At 36.0% G+C, this 19,992-nt stretch overlaps 1 protein-coding gene across 2 annotated transcripts in view; it reads right to left on the bottom strand.

The window, feature by feature from the left end:
* Nucleotides 1–19,992, bottom strand: part of PTPN4 (protein tyrosine phosphatase non-receptor type 4) — a 108,896-nt gene that overhangs the window by 55,367 nt on the left and 33,537 nt on the right. For both annotated transcript variants that reach the window (XM_058027559.1, XM_058027560.1), the window contains exons 2-7: nt 15,029–15,183; nt 8,448–8,555; nt 5,558–5,600; nt 5,383–5,461; nt 1,662–1,706; nt 1,376–1,428 (exon numbers count right to left, since the gene is read on the bottom strand). In XM_058027559.1, the coding sequence (XP_057883542.1) occupies nt 1,376–1,428; nt 1,662–1,706; nt 5,383–5,461; nt 5,558–5,600; nt 8,448–8,555; nt 15,029–15,183 (483 nt within the window). The remainder of the gene's footprint in view (nt 1–1,375; nt 1,429–1,661; nt 1,707–5,382; nt 5,462–5,557; nt 5,601–8,447; nt 8,556–15,028; nt 15,184–19,992) is intronic.

Here is a 19,992-nt window from a genome sequence, read left to right as displayed (position 1 = left end):
AAATTATAAGAAATAGATTACAATCACATTTGTCAGAAAACAGCATATAAACAACATTTGCCTAAATTCTTTGAAGCTTTCTAACCACAGTAGAAAAAAATTCAGCTCTAAGTATCTGCAATCCATGTAGCAGATCGACAGTGATAGATAAGAAACATAAAATGAAAAGAGGAGAGATAAAAATAATACATCATGATCTGGGGTCCTGGGCAGGCCTAGCAGCACTGACAAGGCAGATGAAGGCACTTATTGAGCAGGAGGATGAGGAAAGGAAGGGAAGGTCACTTGCATCACCACAAATAATTTAGAAACTAGAAAATTGGACCAGGTTTTATAACAGAATGCACTCCTTGCTGAAATCCAAGAGTAAATCTGCTATTTACATGTATTTATAAAGAATCCAGGAAGTTTATTACTAAGCAGGTACAGGAGTCATTAGATAGAGCTCTGCACACTGGCAAACTTAGTAGCAGCAGGATGTCATGGATAAATGTAAATACAATGCAGTGTGCATACCCACCACTTCTACAGTATTTCCCAAAAAAATGTTATCAGGTTTTCACAGTTCCTGTTATCAAATACTTCATCTCTTCTAAGACTAATTCCTATGGTATGAAAGCATTTGCAGTACATTTTTCAGGCAGCTGAAGTGTGGGAGTTTTGTTTAAAAGAAACTGTTCTATTGATTGACCTACAAAAAGGTGACCACTGAGCAAAACCATGCATAAAACATGACATTACCATTACTATATATATTTTATGAAAGTATTAACATGGACATTCTCTGATATGTACAAAGTATACAAAATACTAAGGTAGATGTAAGTATCTTCAAGAGTAGAAAAACACATGAATGTGAATGAATATACTGGGATTGCTTCATTTCAACTTATGAAGAAAAACTGAGTGAGGAGGAAAACTAAATCTCAGTTTTCAAGACTCATCTACTCACTGGGTGGCTCAAAATTGTGAAGACAGGTATTGAACTTTTTGGTCAGATAAGACCAGAACTTCATTTTCCACAGCTATTTGGAGGTTCACTGTATAGAATGTTAAAAATGTTCTAGTGTCTTAAGAAATACTTTTTAGTATCATTCTCAAGGCCACAATTCCATGCCTCAGAATGCACAGAAATTAAAAGAGTATTGATTTGGGGTTTTCTAACAGCATGGCTTTAAGTATTTTTTCCATATCCAATTCAGCAAAACATACTGGGGGAGGACAACCAATCAATGTCCTTAATCATAAGAAAATTAGCACCATGCCCACAAACACCACAGTATAATACTATACAAAGTACATTCTTTAGAAACTAATCAATAAGACTTTTTATATATTTCAGTACTAACAAGTACACAACATTAATTATACTTACATTGAACAGCATAGGAAGCCAGAAGAGCAGCAGTATTATAAGGACAGGGCAATCTGTTTTGTTTTTAAAATGATAAATAAATAAAATTACATATTTCATATGACATTTGGTTTTGAAAACTCTAATCTTTTATAGTCTATGGACAAATTTGACAGGTAATTATTATAAACTCATAGACAGTGATTTATTCTTAATATGTTTTCATTTTTGCAGGTAAAATCTCCCATTATGAACTTTTTCTTGACCAGATTTGCATTAAATGCTTAACACAAGAAAAATGTCTTACCTTCCAGTAAGAATGTCCTGCTTAATTTGCAAAAAGTACTGGTACCTTATTTAAAAAGCAAACAAAAAACACTACAATTAAAATTAAAATTATTCCATCGTTTTTCATCAATTTGATATAATTTGCTATCAGTTAGTGTAAAACTAACACTTGACATTTTGCATGCTGTTTCCTTAACTCTAATAGGAAAGAAATGAAACTTTGCTTAGTAAACTAATACAACTTGGCAAATTAAATGACTTACAGGCTATGAAGTTTTACTTCATATTTCACTGAAAGGCTACAAATTTCACATTTTTCCTGCTTTATACAGCAACCACAAGTTGCAGTTTGCATCTGTGTATGGAGGTACCCTCATAAGAATGATCTGTACTCTAGGTAGAACTAATATATTCTGAGTATTTGATACTGCTGTGTTTTCATTTATATTCATTATTTTTATCCATTATTTTTAGTATTTTGGAGTTACATTGTTATTACTAAAGTTGAGCACTCTTTTATGTCAAACACCTCTCAATTAACTTCCCTTGAGCTTCCAAAGTGTTCTTTAAATTATGATGTGAAAAAAGCTTGTTTTATAAATTCATCTAGCTTTTTCATGCCCACTCTTTCAAGTCAGGAAGGAGATTGATATAACAAAAAGAACAGCCAAACATTTTAAAACACAAACTACTTCCCACCAAACAGGAGCACCAGAAACACCATGACTTTGAACTCCAACAAGTCAGAAAATACAAATTTCCCTCCAAATTGCTTCCTTTGTTTCTCCAACAAACCCCAAATATTTTGTTAAGGTGTCAGAATGAATCTTTTGTTCATTCAGTTTAGTTCCTTCACATTTCACTCGGAGGTTTTAGAAAATTTGACAAAAGTAAAACATGTACATCAAGTGGCAAATTACACCTGCTAGAAAGCTTCACTGAACTAGAGATTGCATTGGGGTGCCAAACAAGATTTATCAAGGTGGCAGGATATTAGCAAAAGCTTAAACTTTCAGAATAAAAATCCCTGTAACAGAACATAAAAGCTGCTGTAGAATTTGTCTCCACTGCCTTTTAAATCTTTTAATAAAAGTGCCACTGAGTGGCAAATTTAAACATCATTCCTGCTTTCTTATAAATTTAAACCCTACATTATTACTATTATAATAATCACCTGGTCTTCTTTGTGTAGTTCTGATTCAAAAGCTGGTCTATACCCATTCATTACAAACATCAATATTACATATGAAAAGCACTAAATATTAAATATTTATTTCACAGTAACAACTTCAACTAAGAAATTAAAGCCAAAATATATCACTTTATTACATATAACATGACTTCTCCTTACTGTGTAGTTTCCAGAAAGTGGATTATCTACAAACACTTACAAATATTCACAGAGAAATCCAATTATTTACAAGCTATATAACAGTAGAAAGATATACATATATATATATATATAGATATAGATATATAAAACACATATAACTAGTTTGTAAGAATATAAGGGAAAAACATTTGTGAACTGACAAGCAAAGATTAGTCCATGTGCTCAATCCCTACAAAAACATTTAGAGATGCTTTAACTGACCAAAAAGGCAAGAAGCTTTGTTTAAAAGATATTAACCTCAAGAAGTTAAAACTTAGACATTCTCCAGACTTTGGAGATCTCAAATATTTCAAATACTTAAAATGCATATTGAAATAAAAAAATAGATGAAGCAAATTTCTTAACTGATTAATAAATGCAATAAATTACAAGTTAAATTTATATATTAAATGGATATGCTTCACATGCTTTTCTTGAGCATCTCTTCACAAATATACAGCTGCACTTCCATTTTATTTGGATTTTTTTGGTATAAAGCTTTAGTAGAAATATTTCATGGTACTTAAAGGACATCTTGATTAAGGCACACCAAGCAGAATTCATCTTCTATCCACTGTTTTCAGTGAACAGTGAGGTTAATGGCTTGCGAGCCAATCACCAGTTTGGACACTGAAGCCTCACATATTATTGAGCAAAATGGGAAATCAATAGAAGCTTTGGCAAAGCAGATCTGCAATAGCCTGAACAACAAACTCCACTAAAGCAACAAAGGCAGCACTGCATGCCCATGTTTTCATCTTGCTTATATAGCTATAGCCAGAGAAGGGCAGGACAGAATTACTGCTAATGGAGTCAACGTTAACAAGCAATTCTCCCTGCCAGGAGGAGCACTAATGAAGCTTCATTCCCTCCCCAGCCAAGTTCCAGGCAAAGCTCTGCAGCCCACACTGAGCTCCTGCTGACCTCTCCTGACCCGAGGCATTCAAACCTGCCTCGCTCACGTGAACCTACAGAGAGCTGACAAGACACTGAAGCTTTCCCTGACAGCTCTTCCTGCTGCTACATGTGTTGAGTCATTCCTCTGTTCTCACAGAATTTGTAAAAACTGAGCACTTTGGAGCAGTCTCAGCTTCAGCTGGAATTGTCAGAAGTTTGCACTTTCTTTTCTTTCCCTTTTTTGAAGTGGGAATACTGATTATGTGAAAGGCCCATATTTGTGACATGGCATCCTAACTTCACTCCAAAGAAACCCATGGATAATATCTCTCTCTTTATAATAATTCCAAATAGGAATGAGTTTTCTCAGGGGCAATTAGGCCTATTAGCAAAATAGGCAGAGCTGACCTAGATACAGAAACCATACATTATTTCCCATTTCAAAGAAAGCTGTATTTATGGCTTTGTATTTAGAGAATAGTACTTCTCCAGTTCTCTCCTTCTTTATGGTTTACTTCACACTGATCAACATTAATCCTTCTTTTCATCTCTTCAGGAATATTACATATTTTCCTTTAATTCAGAAAACATGTTTGTCATTATTCATTATTTTGATAGAGTAAATTGGCAAATTTTCCTAGAGTAAATATTTCAGTAAAACAAAGTCTCATGCAGAATCTCTGGGAGTCGTTTTAGTGAATTCTATCTGCATAGATATGTGCAGAATTTTGTCCAAAATATGACAAATTAAAGGCAGTGATAAACAAATGTGGACTCAAATTGTCACAGTTTTGGTACTCAGGTTTCAAAAGCTATCCTCAATAATTTTTTTGAATGGGGCTGACCTGTTTTCAGAATGGCCGACATCCAAAGTTCCAATCTGTCGATTCATGCCATTTTTGTAGAGGGCCAGAAGTAATTAAAAATATGGAAAATTTGAGGCATTTCTTCAGGGACTAATTGCAATTCACAAGCCTCTGATTTTGATTCACACTGAGCATTTTCTTTAACAGATTTCAACACAATGCTATCAAAATAAACTTACGTGATTCAAACTACAACTCCAACCACAGAGATTAATTTTATTAGTTTTAAGTAGAAAACTGGGGAGGAAAACATGCAGAATGTTTTTAGTCACTGGGAAGGATAGAATTATAAAATTGTACTTATTGGTAAATACTGGAATTAAGTTCTTCCTTTTTTCTCTATTTTCCCTTTTCTGTTTCTATTTGGTAGCATCTGCTTCATATAGTTACTTCACTTTGCATATAAATTCATAAGTTTATTCACAGAGGCTTTTTGTTATACTGATTTGGTACAACTGCATAGCTCATATCTGTAATTATTAGACAAAACTTAGAAGCCTGTACATACAACAAAAATGAGTTAAAAGAAAATTTCCATGTTATAACTTAAAGAAATTAATGACTGTTGTAGAGAAGTATTTTATTGACAAAGCAACCAAACCTACCTTGTATATTCCTCTTGGAGCTTGTTTGGGTCACCTACAAAAAACTTCACTCTGAAGTTCAGACTGTGAGGAGATCCTCCTATGGTCAAGAAAAGTTATTTCTAATTAATCAGGGCACCCTGGAAAAACAGCATAATAACAATAGATGAATTGACAAAATACATACATTACTCACTTTTTAATTGTTTCCTGATAGGTTTGTTTGGATCCAACCACCTCTAGAAAGAGACAAATTGTAACACAAACTTCAGAGAAACAAAGTACAAATCACAGCCTTATACATCAAGAAACTGGTGCTTTTTTATTACTTTGTACTTGCTTTTTACCAAAATACCTCACTGGCATACACAGGGTTGTTACTGATTCTGGAGACATCACCACTATCATCAACAACTGCTACTGCTCTGCTTTCCCCAAGGTTAACCTATGTTATGTTGTTCAGATACCTGTTTTTCAGCAGTAATTCCCTTTTGAGTTGCTTCCATGATTGTCACAGGAGCCTGAGAGAGGTCAGAACCCAACTATGTTGTGTTTAACAACTGTCAGCTACTCTTTAAGAAGAACCACCAAACTTAGTGAAGAGCTGTAAGCAGGCTCATTTACCCAACTCAGAAGTAATTTAACTACTTCCAGTACTTCTGACTCTGGATTTTGTGAGTGCCACATTTAGGGAGTGATCCCACTGGCTCTGTCAGCACTGCTACATCACTAACTGGATCTTGGAAGCCAGAGACTCAGCACTCAGCCTCCTGGATTAAGGACTACAGAATAATTTTACTGAACAGTTCCAAATATTGATTATTTCTGCAAGAGAACACTGCTGTGTACAGGCAGAGATTTATAAAAATCAATGTGGCAAATTTCAGCTGAAAGTACAACTGCCTGGAAAGTTCTGCAAGTTGTTTAAACCACTGCCCATCAGCAACCCAGCAGTCTCTGTACACACCAACTCAGTCCAGGTACCTCCTAAGTCTATCTTTGGTATAAATACTGCTCTATTCCTTGAGCTGCCTTGCAAGGCAAGCCCACAAGCCTCAGGAAATTGTTATATGGGCACAGTTCCTAAGCAGTGACAGACACCTACCCCTTACAGCCTGCAACCCCTCACACTTATCACAGGGCTTTTTAGTTTTTCAGGTGAGGGATAAGGAAGCAAACACACAGGTACCTGAGCTACCTAACACACACTGTGGATCTGAAGTTAGTCCTGTCATTTTTGTCATTTTTTAATTCATTAGCCTGAAGTTAGTAATTTTTTCATGAGGAATAACAAATAATGATGACTAGATCTACATGCTGTATCCTTGTAGCAGTCAGCTCAAAGGGAAGTAAAGGGACTGTTTGATACAGCCTCAAAAGTGTGAATACCTGAAAAAAAAGCCTCATGCAGGATCAATTAACTTTGAAGACTAAATGTAAAAGCTTAAAGAACACTCTAGCTAGGGATATATAGGTAATTTATATAAGAATCTTTCAAAACATGTCAACAGATACTTTTTTTCCTTTGATATTAATATTATAAGAAAACACAAAGGCTCTGCAATTCATGAGATCCATGTTTAAACACAATGCTAGAGGTTTCACACTCAATCAGCAGAATCCCGTTTTCCTCATCATCATTATCTGCTGCTGCATTAACTATATCTTAGCAATATTCTGCTGTGTTATTTCACAAATAACTAGAATATTTGTCAACCTAATATGGTTTCCTTGTCCAAATGAACCAAGTGTAAAAGTAAATGTGTATCAAAACCTGAAATTATTCAAACCCATGCATTCTTCAAGCTTGCATGATTAATATAGGTAATATTTCTTTTTAGCTCTGACACACTGTTTTCATGGCAACTAGATAGTGCTGAAGAGACAAAATATTTAGAAACTAAAAAAAATTTAAAAAAACTTTAAAGTATGTGCTTGTACCAAATATCTGTTAAGTCACTGCTTCAGACTAACCCTTAATCAGATCCTTGTATTACAGTGTTGTGCTCAGCTGCTCCCAGAGAGATAAACTAAATGAAAGAGAGCTTAGAGGTCTATCCTTTGGAAAGCCAGATAAATTTCTGAATGTCAAGTGAAATATTGAGCAATACTCAATTAAATACTTTTAAAAATATGAAAAATAATTCAGCCTTTTCTTCTGCTTGTCTATGTTTTTTAAGCCTGAAACAAAGTATAGAATAAAAATATTACAGAGGCAGTCCATCAATGTCTTAACAAAACTGTCAACAAGTGAATGTGGCTGACTTTTGATGTACAAATTGGGAAGTAAGTTTTGACCCCATCATTGTGCTGCACATATAATAAGAAATAGGTAAAGAACTGTCTTACAAGCAATAATGCTTAGCTAAACTGCACTTTGCAAAACAAGTATTGACTATTTGATACTTATAAAAGAAAATATCCAAGAAGTGCTCTCGAGGCAATCAAGATCCCAGTAGTACCACTGTAACTAGTGCAGTGAATGTTACATTTGCATCTCTTAGTTTCTACTCATGATTTACAAAGTTTCAGTTGTGTAGAATTTGCTTTCAGTTAAACCCACGAACTGTTGTAAATACTAATTTCCAAGGGAGTCCCTCATTTGTTAAGCTGATGAGATGATTGCCCTTGTCAGATACTGGACCATACCAAGCACTACTAAAGATCAGCAGGTATCTGGGTTACAAACAGAAACTTCATACACAACAATATAAAACCCCCTCATTATTCTGTAAGTCCTAATGACAAATACAACCACAAATCTAAAACAGATTCACTTTTTTTGACAATGATAATGCAATCTAGTAAACAGATATAACAAAACAAGCAATATCCTTTTAAGATATTACTTCATAAGCGCAGAACTCCATATTTTACTCCAAACCAGGGACTATTAACATGCAATTTTATTGTAACTACAATAAAAGATGATAGAGGCCCTCACAAATGACACAGCTGGGGAGGATAGCACAATCTTGCAACAGCTTCTATTTACCTCTCTTTAAATAACACAAACCACAGTGATGAACATGATTATGAGTTTGAAAGACTGTACTTATAAAACAGTTTTATAAGGGATAACTTACAGGGTTATCAGTAGATTCATCAGCCAACAGTAAACCAAAGTAATCTCTCTCTGTCAAATCGAGATGCTTGAAGACTACGTCCAACAGAACTTGGCCCTGATCGTGTTTCTGCGGAGAAAAAATACAGACCTCTTCTTTAATCAAAAAATATATATAACTGGACACACAGATTTCAGGCAGGTAGAGCACATATCAATTCTTTCAGATGTGCTCTAGCAGCACTTTTTAAAATATCACAAAGTGTATCCCAGCAGCACTATTTTTAAATGAGCTTCATCTCTTTTTGAAACATATGTAAGGAAATCATTTTTCTTCTCTGTCATTTTCTGACAGTAAGAACTTCTCACTTCTCAGCTAGCTACATGATTATTTCTGAAAGCCTTTTATTAGCCAAATTTGATATTTAAAAGGAGAGCAGAAAAGGAAAAAATCCAGTCAGGAATTAATAAAGAACTCCATGCAAACATGAATCTTGTTTGGGTCACATTCAAACATACAGGTCCTACACAAAATATCCTTCCTGATCTCAAAATCTATTCCTGACTTTAAATGAACCAGCATGTTGAAAATGTTTCCAGAGTTTAATGGCAGAGACAGCTGAAACAGCCAAATACCTAACCAAGAAGTATCATTTACATACATTCTAAGACAGCACTTCACTCTATTTTAATTAACTCAAGGTAACTGAGTAGCATCACACTTCTTTTCAGAGTCAAGTGAACAATCTTGATTTCCACTACAGGGACAAATGTTACCCACAAAATGATATAAAAAGAATCTGTAGTTGTTAGTACCCAGCAATTTTTTGCCTAACCTGGAAATACTGCCAACATAGTAACTGAAACTCTGAGTGTGCCATTATGACAGGACTCAATAAATACATTTGGTGAAATCTGAAGGGAGTTTCCCAAAGAAGTTAAAAGTGTCATAGCACCTTGAAATACAAAAGACAAGCAAAGTTCTGTAAGAACTGTCAAACAAGAAGAAACGTGAAAAAGATGATTGATACATTTTCCACCCAGATTTTCTACTTTCTGTCACCAAGCAGAGAAGCTTCTAATAATCTTCTAGGTGCCAAGTATTATTGCAGCTACAGTGGATTTGATACATCTTGCCTTGTTTACTGTAGGCAGTAAGAATAATTTTAGAGTTTTAGAACAAAAATCCCTGCTGTTCTGCTCCCAAAGGACCCTGGTTTGCATAGAGATTACATAACAGTTTACCTTTACAGCTGTTGAAATGGAAGTATGCAGCTAAAAGATCAAGATAATGTTGCAAGAATTCCATTAATACCCATACAAGAGAAAAATCTACACATCTACCTTCAGATATCTGTTAACATCTAAGAGCATCCTATCAAAACTAACTTTTTTTATTCAGATGAAACTACACTGAATTCAGCTGAAGTTCAATAAACTGTCAGAGGCAGTTGTTTGAGCCTAAAAACTCCAAGAATCATGATAATTTATTTCAAAATAATAAAAAAGTAGAGAATAATTATACACAAATTATGTCTGAAATAATCCCATGAGGACAATAATACCCATAACTTTGCATATATCTTTAAATTGAAATTACATAATGGAAATATTTCAGGTCCCATATAAATTTGGCTAAATTGAACTGACCTAAGAATTCCAGTATTTGCTTTGCAAAAGACCTCATTTTTCCTTAAATGGTACAGAGAAGATGTCTTACAAAATGTAGGAGCACCATTGATAAGCAGTCCACCACTGAAAAATTTACTTTACAAATTACTAAAAACAAGCAAAGAAAAAAACAGATGTTAACACAATAAATGTACAACAGCATAAATGCATAAGGCATTCTATATACAATCCAAATATAGTCACTTAAATTTTTACTAAATTAGAAGTTTCTGTAATATTTTGAAATAAACCAATAATCAGTACAGTTTTTACAGCAAATAAAGCTGATTTTAAAATTACATAGCAACACTAATTGCCTCTTGGCAGTTTTCCCACGTAGATTTAAATAAGAACACAAACTAAGAACTTATAACAGAAACTACCAGAAAATGGGAGATGGGAGATGTCTGGAACCTAAGTTTAGTCTTGCAATTACCACAGCTGACATGTTACTTCCTCTAACAGCATGCAGATACCATCTCTGTAGCTTTTTTCCAATCTAATCCTGCCAATGTACACTGTTTCTTAAAAACCTGAACAAATGTTTCCTAATGAAAAAGCTTAGAACTGGCTGATCAGTTTGAGTTAAGAAACACAGAACATCATTCCACAACCACAAGGAAGGTATTTTTCCTGCAATTGAGCAGCAAATTTGGTAAGAGAAGACAGGTTTCAACATGAAGCATTTGTTTGGATCACAATGTTTTACTTAGTGCAAAATAAAGATAAGCATCTAGCAAAACCAGACCTTAGCTTAACCCATCTCTGATATTTATGTAATGATGTTGCCGCTTGCCAAAGCAGGTGAAGGTCACAATTCTGCTTGTTGAGAAAGATCCAAAATACTTGTAATACTATCATAACATTGAACAGCTGCTCAAAAATATGAAAAGCATGAAAGCAAGTTTAAATATCTGGGGTTTTTTATAAAAAAGCAAACCAAATAAATGTAAATGAGCATGATAAGAAACTTGTTTTGTTGCTACAGATTAAACTTAAACATTATTTCTTCATAGAACAAGAAATAATGAAAACATGTATGAAAAATGAGAACTAGCTAAGACAAAACCACAAGAGTTAGACACAAGAATGTCCATTTTTTTCTGAATTGAAGAATTAGAGGGTTATATGCACTTATTAGTTATTGCTGGAGACAGAATGTGTCACAAATTTTGGCCTCTTAGGCCAAATTTGACATAGACACTAGACATCAACACATGAACTGCATTTTATGAATTATTTTAAGAACTATATATCTAGTATCACTAGATATATACAGATTAATTTTTTAATTGCAAAATGATTGTCACTTGTTCACACAAACCATGTGTGAAAATTTAGGCAGACACCTGCAGGGTTACACATTACACAGGTCTGATGCCTGCTCACCAGCTCCCAGCCTCTCCTCAGTCCCCATTGCTGACACTCTGGTTTTGCTGCTGCCCACAGAACTGGCTGCACCCACAGCAAACAACACAAGACATTGCTGCCGTGTCAGCCCAAAAAAATTTGGATTTCTGATGCCAGAGGAAGAGGATGACAGGTTCTGGGCTTCCCTGGAGTGGGTCACAGCTCTGCTGCTCACACATTTGTGGGAGGCTGTGCTGCTCCTTCACTACTGGCAACACAAACCCTTTCCCTTACAGCTCACCACAATGCCTGGGCTGATGCTCCAGGAGATGCACTCCCCAACACTGCTCAACTCTCTCCTTTCCTTCTACAACTCATGCTATAAATTTTTTTTTTTGTCAAAGGAAAAAGGGCAAGTATCAAAGTAATGCTGAAGATTAAATTACTAAGAATTACTAAAAACATCTAAAATTACAGAGGGGTGGTATGGGGTTTTTTGCTTGGTTTGTTCTTTTCTTGTTTGGCTTGAGTTATTTTACAGGTTTTTACATTTTGCTTCCATCAGAGTGTAAATTCATTAAGTTTGAAGTTCTGGGATAGTGAAGGCTCCAAATTGAAACATTTGTCCACGACCATTAGCATTTCTCACAGAACAACCCACCCCATCTACCTTGACATATTGGCTTTCAGGGAATATAAATAAGCCAGCCTGTATGGAAAAGATGTAATTTTAGGTATTTAAACAAGTAATTAAAACAAATTAAAGTAATTTGATCTCGAAGAAACAGTTTTATGGTAATGCAAATCATCCTGATCATGTTGTTAACTCACATCAGCCTTCCTTCTTCCAGCTACCTGTTCTACTGAAATCTGCTTTTCAGGATGGAAGGAGGATTTCTTCATTTGGTAAGCAGAGCATTTTAGAGAAAGGCTTTGTACTCCTCAAACACAGGCACAGGTTAATTCCAACTGACTCTTCTGCCTGGAACCAGTGCAGCCTTTCCCTGGCTACAATCCATGGGGATTATCTGGTTTGATTTGTTATGCTCTCTACAAGGTAAGGCTTAGCACAAAGGTGCCTTTTGTTCAGATCAATGGAAAGGGCTGCTTGAATTGTGAACTTAGAACATCACATAAATTATCAAGAGACATTGTCTGTGATCAGCACTTTGCTGTTGGAGAAGAAAGAGCATTTGAGTACATTTTTATTAACACACCACTGCATCCTCCAGATTATTTTTACAATCATTAGCATGCAGAATACCTATAGCAATCACCAGGAGAAAAAAAAAAAGGTGCTAATTTATTTGATGTTATCTTTGTTCTTCCTATTTTGAAAACAAGTCCATAAATATTTATGGCTGAGTATAGTGTCAACCACAATAAAGTAAACCAAAGCTATAAAACCTGAGAACCTGTATGGCATGTAGGTTACATTTGCTACAAATGAATACTTTATTACTCCCTATTTGTGAAAAAACAGATTGAGGCTAAGACATGGGATCAAGATGTTCAGCACCAAGGAACTTTTTATTCCCTAGACTCAGTTTTAATAGACAAACTTGCAGGCTGATCTGTATAAGCAGTAAAGCATGATCCATGCAACTAAAATATTTAGTACACTAGGGAGGTGGTAAGAACATATTACATAATTTTTTCTTGGGAGAGAGAACAGACATTTGAGGATTTATAGCTGGTGATTCTGCTTTTCTTAGAGGCACTAGTATCCTCTAAAAATGTACAGCTTTTGAACACCTAGATCAGAAAGAAGCACATCTCCCATACCTACTGCCCAACAATTACTCCTTATTCTTCCCTATTTTTACTTTCTTCATAAGAAAAAACCACAAGACAGATACTTTAATGGAAAACTCATGCACCTGAAAGGAAAGATGACAACCTTTAAAATTTCTTATGCACTTCTAATGCTTTATATCCAACTACATTTTGCACATACTGCTTTTTGGCAGGCGGTATAGACTGGGAAATGTTAGCAATGATGAGAAGTTAAGAGATACAGAAAAGGGGAAAGGATATAGAAAAAATTATCTCAGAAGGGAAAGGAGGCTTGATGTTAATAAATTCAAGTCTTTAAAAATCTGTCCCTCAGCTCCATCATCCAAAATTCCCATACTTTACTACTCAAAAGTCCAGGAAAATTAAGAAATTTTTGAATGGACTACAAAAATGCCTCAAGAGACTATCCTAAACCCTTCCATCTTGACTGACATATCTAAAACAAATAACCACCAGATCTGCCTCTGAACCTTAAGCTCTGAATGCTGCGTTCTTGCAAGTTTTTGCCACACAACAGCTTTCACTTATGACCAGCAGCTGCAGGCTCTAACCACTGATTACAGAAAAGAAAAAGGCAATCCCTCTCACAAATCTTCCCTGAAACATGCAAATATATCAATATCCTTGCTGAACACTGGGTATCAGAATCCAATATAATTACTGAGCATTAGGATTTCTTCAAATAGTCTGAATTGTATTTGTCCATATGGATTTGACAACTGCTTCACTTTCTCCCTCACTTCCCATCTGAAGTGTCACAGCCTTATTTGATACTCCTACACTCCATTTGCTGAAGTTCAATTTCCTTCTGAAAAATTGTAATTATTATGCCACCTGTTAACTTTCACCATCACATTATTCAACCTTTCTCTATATAAGTCATCAATTCTATAGCTTTCAAAGTAAAAGCAGAGTTCTACTATCACAGGAAAACCTACAGCTTCTTTCCTGTTGAGTTCTAGTTCTTCTCACACACAGATGACTTTAAATGTTTTAATGCTTTCTTGTGAAGTCCTTGCCTATTTTTCATGGGGTTTTTTTGTTTCCCCTCAGGAAGCTGAAAGAAAGGGTTGCACTCATGTAACATATACACAACATCATGAACATTTTTATTAGAAAATGGGATGAATAACCTATTTTAAATTCTGGTTCATGTGTAAAAGTTTTTGATTTTTTCCATTAACAGTTCTCAGTATTCAGCAACCAGCTTTCCATTTTCCTTCCTGTCATTCTCATTAGTGTAGTAGAAGGCAGTGAGCTGAAGTGAGGGAAATCACAGAACAATAACATTATCTGAGGAAAGCAAAGAGCAGGGAGATACTTCTAAGATGGCAGCTGTGACCAAGTATAACCATACAGGTGATTGAACACAGTCAGTTATACATCTATGGGAAGAGTTCCCACTCCACCTTACTCGTGCTTAAAATACAAAAACCAGAATGTAGCAGAACAAAAGCTGCATTCAACTCAATGGCAAAACTGTCCTCCATTTCCACTGGACAACTTTAATCCATGAAGAGAATTACTAGAAATAGATTATGCTCCATACACTGGATTTTGAAATGGAGATATGTTAGTATGACAGAGGATGCCAGAATGACTAAGTTCCCAGTAACTGCACACGTGTACAAGCATGCCTGCCTGAACACAACTTCCCCTTCTATTCTCTACTTCACACTGTTTGAAAGTCAAACTGCAGCCCTACAAAGGCAGAAAAGGAAAGCAAGCTGAGGATATTGATCTGCAATAAGGCAGATAAGGATGTGCAGTAAGAGCAGTACTTACATTAACTCTGAAAGCCTGTACAGTGCTGTCCAGGAGAAGAACGTTGCAGAGCACCTCCGTATGCTGCCTGTCCCGTGCCAGCTCAGACGCTCGGACATTGTAGGTTCTGCCAGCAGGCAATCGGAAACGTGCGGTCATTACTGTCCACACAGGGGCTGCGGGCAAAACCAACACAACGCTTACAAAGAGCCAAAACATGCAAATGAAACAATGTCTCACTTCAAAGAAAGGTGAAAAGACAGCAAGTCCATTATTTAAAAAGTCCATTACAGACAGAAGAAAAGTGAATACAAAATTCACAGTAGCCAATAAGAAAGCAATGCCTCACATGTTACAACACAACCTTATACCAAAATACTCAGTCCTTTACTTTCTGCCCATTGTCCACACCCTCTCTATTTTAAGGTTGTTTTGTGGGTTTGCTGTTTTCTCGTTGGGTTTTTTGTTTGTTTTCAAAGATTCACAACAGCCTTTTCAATTCACAAAGCTTTGTAATTGCTAGGCATTATGGCTACTAGCTTCCTGATATTAGATGCAATTAAGTAACTAATTTCAGTGCAAAACAGCAAAAAATGCTTACATGAAAAGCTTTATGGAGAAAAAGAAAACAGCAAACAAACCAGACTTTGATGCATTATTCTGCAAGGCCTGTGCACTCACTGTAAAATCACAAAATATGAGAATGTACAGTGGTAACAAAAACATTAGCATCGTTTCTTCCCCCCCCCCCCCCCCCTTTTTTAAATTACAACATGAATAGTTTAATGTTTGTCAAACTACTGAATCTTCTGTCTATGTCAATTTGATTGGATTTACACATTTAGTTTGGGAGCACAAACAATTCTCATCCTCTCAGAAGCAACCATGACCATCACAAGTGTATGCCCTGTGCTGAGAGCCAATAAATAGAATGCAAGAATTGACTTCCACTTTTCTAATCTAAGATTCTTGTGATTATCATCCATCCCCAGCCCAGCAAAGTCCTTATGGGCCCACCTGAAGCTATCAGCTCTATCCAATGATACCAGCTACTTTCTCAAGTGCCTCACAGGATCAGAGCCTGTGATTCACTTAATTACACACTAGCAAACTATTTCTACACCCTTTGACAAGGGCGTAAGCAAACAGAAAGTTTCATAACTTAAGTAGAGAATATATTGAGACATAAAATTAAAATACCCTAAGAGTAGCAAAAGAACACAGGTACATTCAAAACTGAATATAAAGTGAATAATTTTCCTGATCTTGCATAAGATTATGAAGCCTTCAAACACATCTACATATTAACTTCACATTTATGGAGGGGGGGAGGAGCATATGATGACAAAAAAACCCAAAAAGGGACAATTCAGCAGAGGACAGCAAAAATTCCAGCAGTGATTAGAGAGCTTACATGGATCATAAGAGGTATCTATGCTCCAATATACATAAATGAAGAGGGAGGGGTAAGAAATGAAAGATCAATGCCTCCTAAATAGTTGGTAACTCAGATAGGATCTCATGGGAAAGTGGAACACCAAGAACCAAGCGGGGACTTGGCGGTTCAATCATCTTCCCACTGCCTGCAGACAACCTCCTCAGCAACTGCCCTCTAAATCCCTGAGGTATTTTGCTTTTCTAGATCACATCTTCAGCTCTTTAAGTATGACCACACACCTGAGACATACAAAAATCTGCTTGATGGTCATCCATCCTTGCAAAATGCTTGTTCTGACTTACTCAGCATTTTCAGATTAACTAGTACCTTGCTTCCTCACCAGACAGCTTTTTTATTTTGGCTACTCAGTCACTGGCTTCAAAACTGAAATGCTGTATTCATGTAGAACTACAGTAAGTTTATTTTTGTTTTGCTAAACCAACAAGACAAACTGAATGATACAGACACCAGATAAAGCCACCAGCTGCTAAATTTATGACTATGTCTTAATTAAAAATTTATGAAAAATTGTGTCAAAACATTAAAACTCTCAAGTAAACCCTAAAAACAAAGTCCATCTGACAACTCCTCAATGAAAGGCTGCTTCTGCTCTACCTTCTCCAGACCTCAATAATAAAAAGCAGGAGAAAACCTTTAAACACCAAATAGGAATTGAACCTCCATATCAGTGATCCAAGCCAACCATGTAACATTTCACAAACAGTGTTTTGCCACACAGACACAATCTACAAGCCTCACTAGTCATAATGGCATAAAGGTTGGCATTATCAGTGCAGCTACACAACTGGTAACTACAGCCAAAATGTTAGGACAGTATCTGCTGCTGAGCTGAAACTAAGAAGGTTTCAGGAAAGCACACAATTTGATTAAAACCAGTTTCTTTATACCACAGAAACAACTCCTTGATAAGTGTAATATACAAGGATTTGAAAAAGTTACAAATACACCAAGAAACAGTGAGTGTCATCTTCAGAGTGCTTTTCCACAAATACAAACACTAGTGCACAAAGGACTGTTCAGCTTTCAAATTTAAGTCCTGCAGTCCTCACAAATGCATTTGGTAGTGAGCTGGGAGAGTCTAACTCAACAAAGCATAGTTTTGCAGCAGAGGGGAAAAAAGGACTTGTTTAAAACTAGAAAACAATCTCAAAACCATCATGTTTTAAGAGAAGAAAAAGGTAAGTCTCATCTTTTCTCCTGTTCTTTCCTCTATTTTTGTCATATTTGCTGATCAAGACAAAAGCAGCCATACCTTTTCCTTCCTCATTGCCTTAAACTAGACAGAAAACTGGGTTTCAGACACAGCAACAAATCCAAAAGAGTGAGCAAAGAGAAATCATCCCTTAGTGACCCTCAAAATCCTTAACACCATGAAACCATTCACTCTGTCCCTTCAACAGACCCAACCTGCAGATCTATCAAGGTTCTTGCTGTAACATAGATCATCTTTGCTCCAGCCAAACAAAAAAATATTGCATAGTTACAGACAATGATGGGATTTTTCTCAATGTACATAAATGAAATTATCAAATTCCAGAAAGAGGCACTGTATTATGAGTTTGCTATGGAAATAGGAGCAGCTATATTGGGCCAGAACAACAGCTGATGTAGCTTGCAGACTGGAAGGGCAATGCCTTCTCCACTCTCTTTAAGGAAACAAACAGGACACACACACCTCTCACGCTGTTCCAGTCTGGAGTTTAGCATCTTCCTGGTGTGAAGCTCATAGTACCACCATGCTGGACATCAGTCATTCATGAACATTTTCTTCATGGATTTATGAAATTTTGGTTTGTACTTTCAGATTATGCAATAAAACATTATATTCTATGTCCCATATAAAATACACAGTAGCTGGAACCAACATCTCATAGCAGACAAGTTTCTTGCATGAAACTGAGAGGTTTTTGCAACTACAGAGCACAGTTTTACAAGTAGAATGACTCAAATCCTGAAATACACCTACAAAATCAAAATAAATAGCCATGAAACTAATAGAGAGGAAGGTGACAAGAGACTGATTGTTTTCTCTTATCCACATTCCAAGTTTATCTTTCCCTATATGTAGCAAAGAAACTACGGAAGAATGTAGGGAATATGTTAAAACACCTTCACCATCACATGCACTTACAAAAATACTCCTCCTTCTAAGACCTGCCAGGGTTATTGCACAGAATTGCTCTGTGGCCAATCATGTGCACACAACCCATATTTAAACCTCTATCAGCACATGTACACTTAACAAAAAGGACGTGGTTGTTAAGCACAGACAGACCCTGCAATTACTGGTTTTACTGACACAATTGTTTTACAACATAATTGGCCCCAAACTGTACCCATATCATCTTTGTGACTTCTTTCTTTCAGAAATACATACACCAAGAACACAGACAGTATTATGTCTCCCAAACATATATTGCCATTCTTGCTATATATTTTGAAAATTACTAATAGTGAGATGGCTAGCTCTTGCTTGTAAGGTTACAAATTACAGCTGATTTCCTAACAAATATTGATATATAAAATGAGAAAATCTGATGGAAATTCAGCTACACTCATTGCATACGTCTGCAATAAAAATATTATAGCTAATGTTAGTAAGGAGGAGAGGATTGCTTTAAGCTCCAAAGTAAAATCTGCATCCCCAAAACAAATAGGAGTAAAAACAAAAGCTGAGATTTAACCAAAAAACCAGTTTGAGAACATCTGGCTTAAACAGCAGGTTAACTTCAGCAAGGTACTACTGTGTGGGCATATCCATGTTGTGGGCAGTGCCACGGCCACTTAATGCTAAAATATTTTTATACATGCAAGTGGATTATTTAAACCAGACTTATTCTTTGCATATGATGAAGGTTTTCTGCTTATAATTTTTCAGCATCTTCTGGTAAGCATGTAATATTTATGTGAATTAACAGTCTAAAGAACATGCTGCTACAGCAACTGGAGAAGGACAGAACTCGTGCAAAGTAACTCCTCTTACCTCTCAGGTCTGTGGAGGGAGTAAGTTGTACATTTCCTGCCTGAGCTCAGGTTTCAAGTGGTGAAGCAATTCCAGGGAGTGTTCCCTATCAAAGGGCAGAACATTCCTGCAATACTGGCTTGGTTAGGGCACTAAAGAGCACACAGAAGCTTCACAAGTGAATTTTCGGCCTCCTTTATTCTTTTATGTAAATGTATACAGTATAATGACAATTTGCTTGGGCATACAATAAACTGACTGATTTTAAGCAGCTTAATAAATAAGCAGTTGGTTAAGCAGGTAATTAACTGAAATTTAATTTATCCAAGAGTGCAGCCAATTTGCTGACTTGATGTGAACTTTCTTTAAAAGAACTCTTGATGAAATGCACAGAAAAACAACCACCCTTAACACATTACTGTATGCACATGTGCATGCAAGGACATGAGAAATTTCATTTTTCATGGCTCATCTAAAGCAGCTAAAGAAGCTCACGCATTGTCAGATTTCCATTTGTTTAGGAGTCTGTATTTTAGCAACCCAGAAGGCACAGATTTGCACTGT

This window comes from Melospiza georgiana, chromosome 7, assembly GCF_028018845.1.
Source record: "Melospiza georgiana isolate bMelGeo1 chromosome 7, bMelGeo1.pri, whole genome shotgun sequence".
Lineage (NCBI taxonomy): Eukaryota > Metazoa > Chordata > Aves > Passeriformes > Passerellidae > Melospiza > Melospiza georgiana.
Note: the sequence above shows the minus strand (reverse complement) of the source record. Positions and strands in the feature narration are given on the sequence as shown.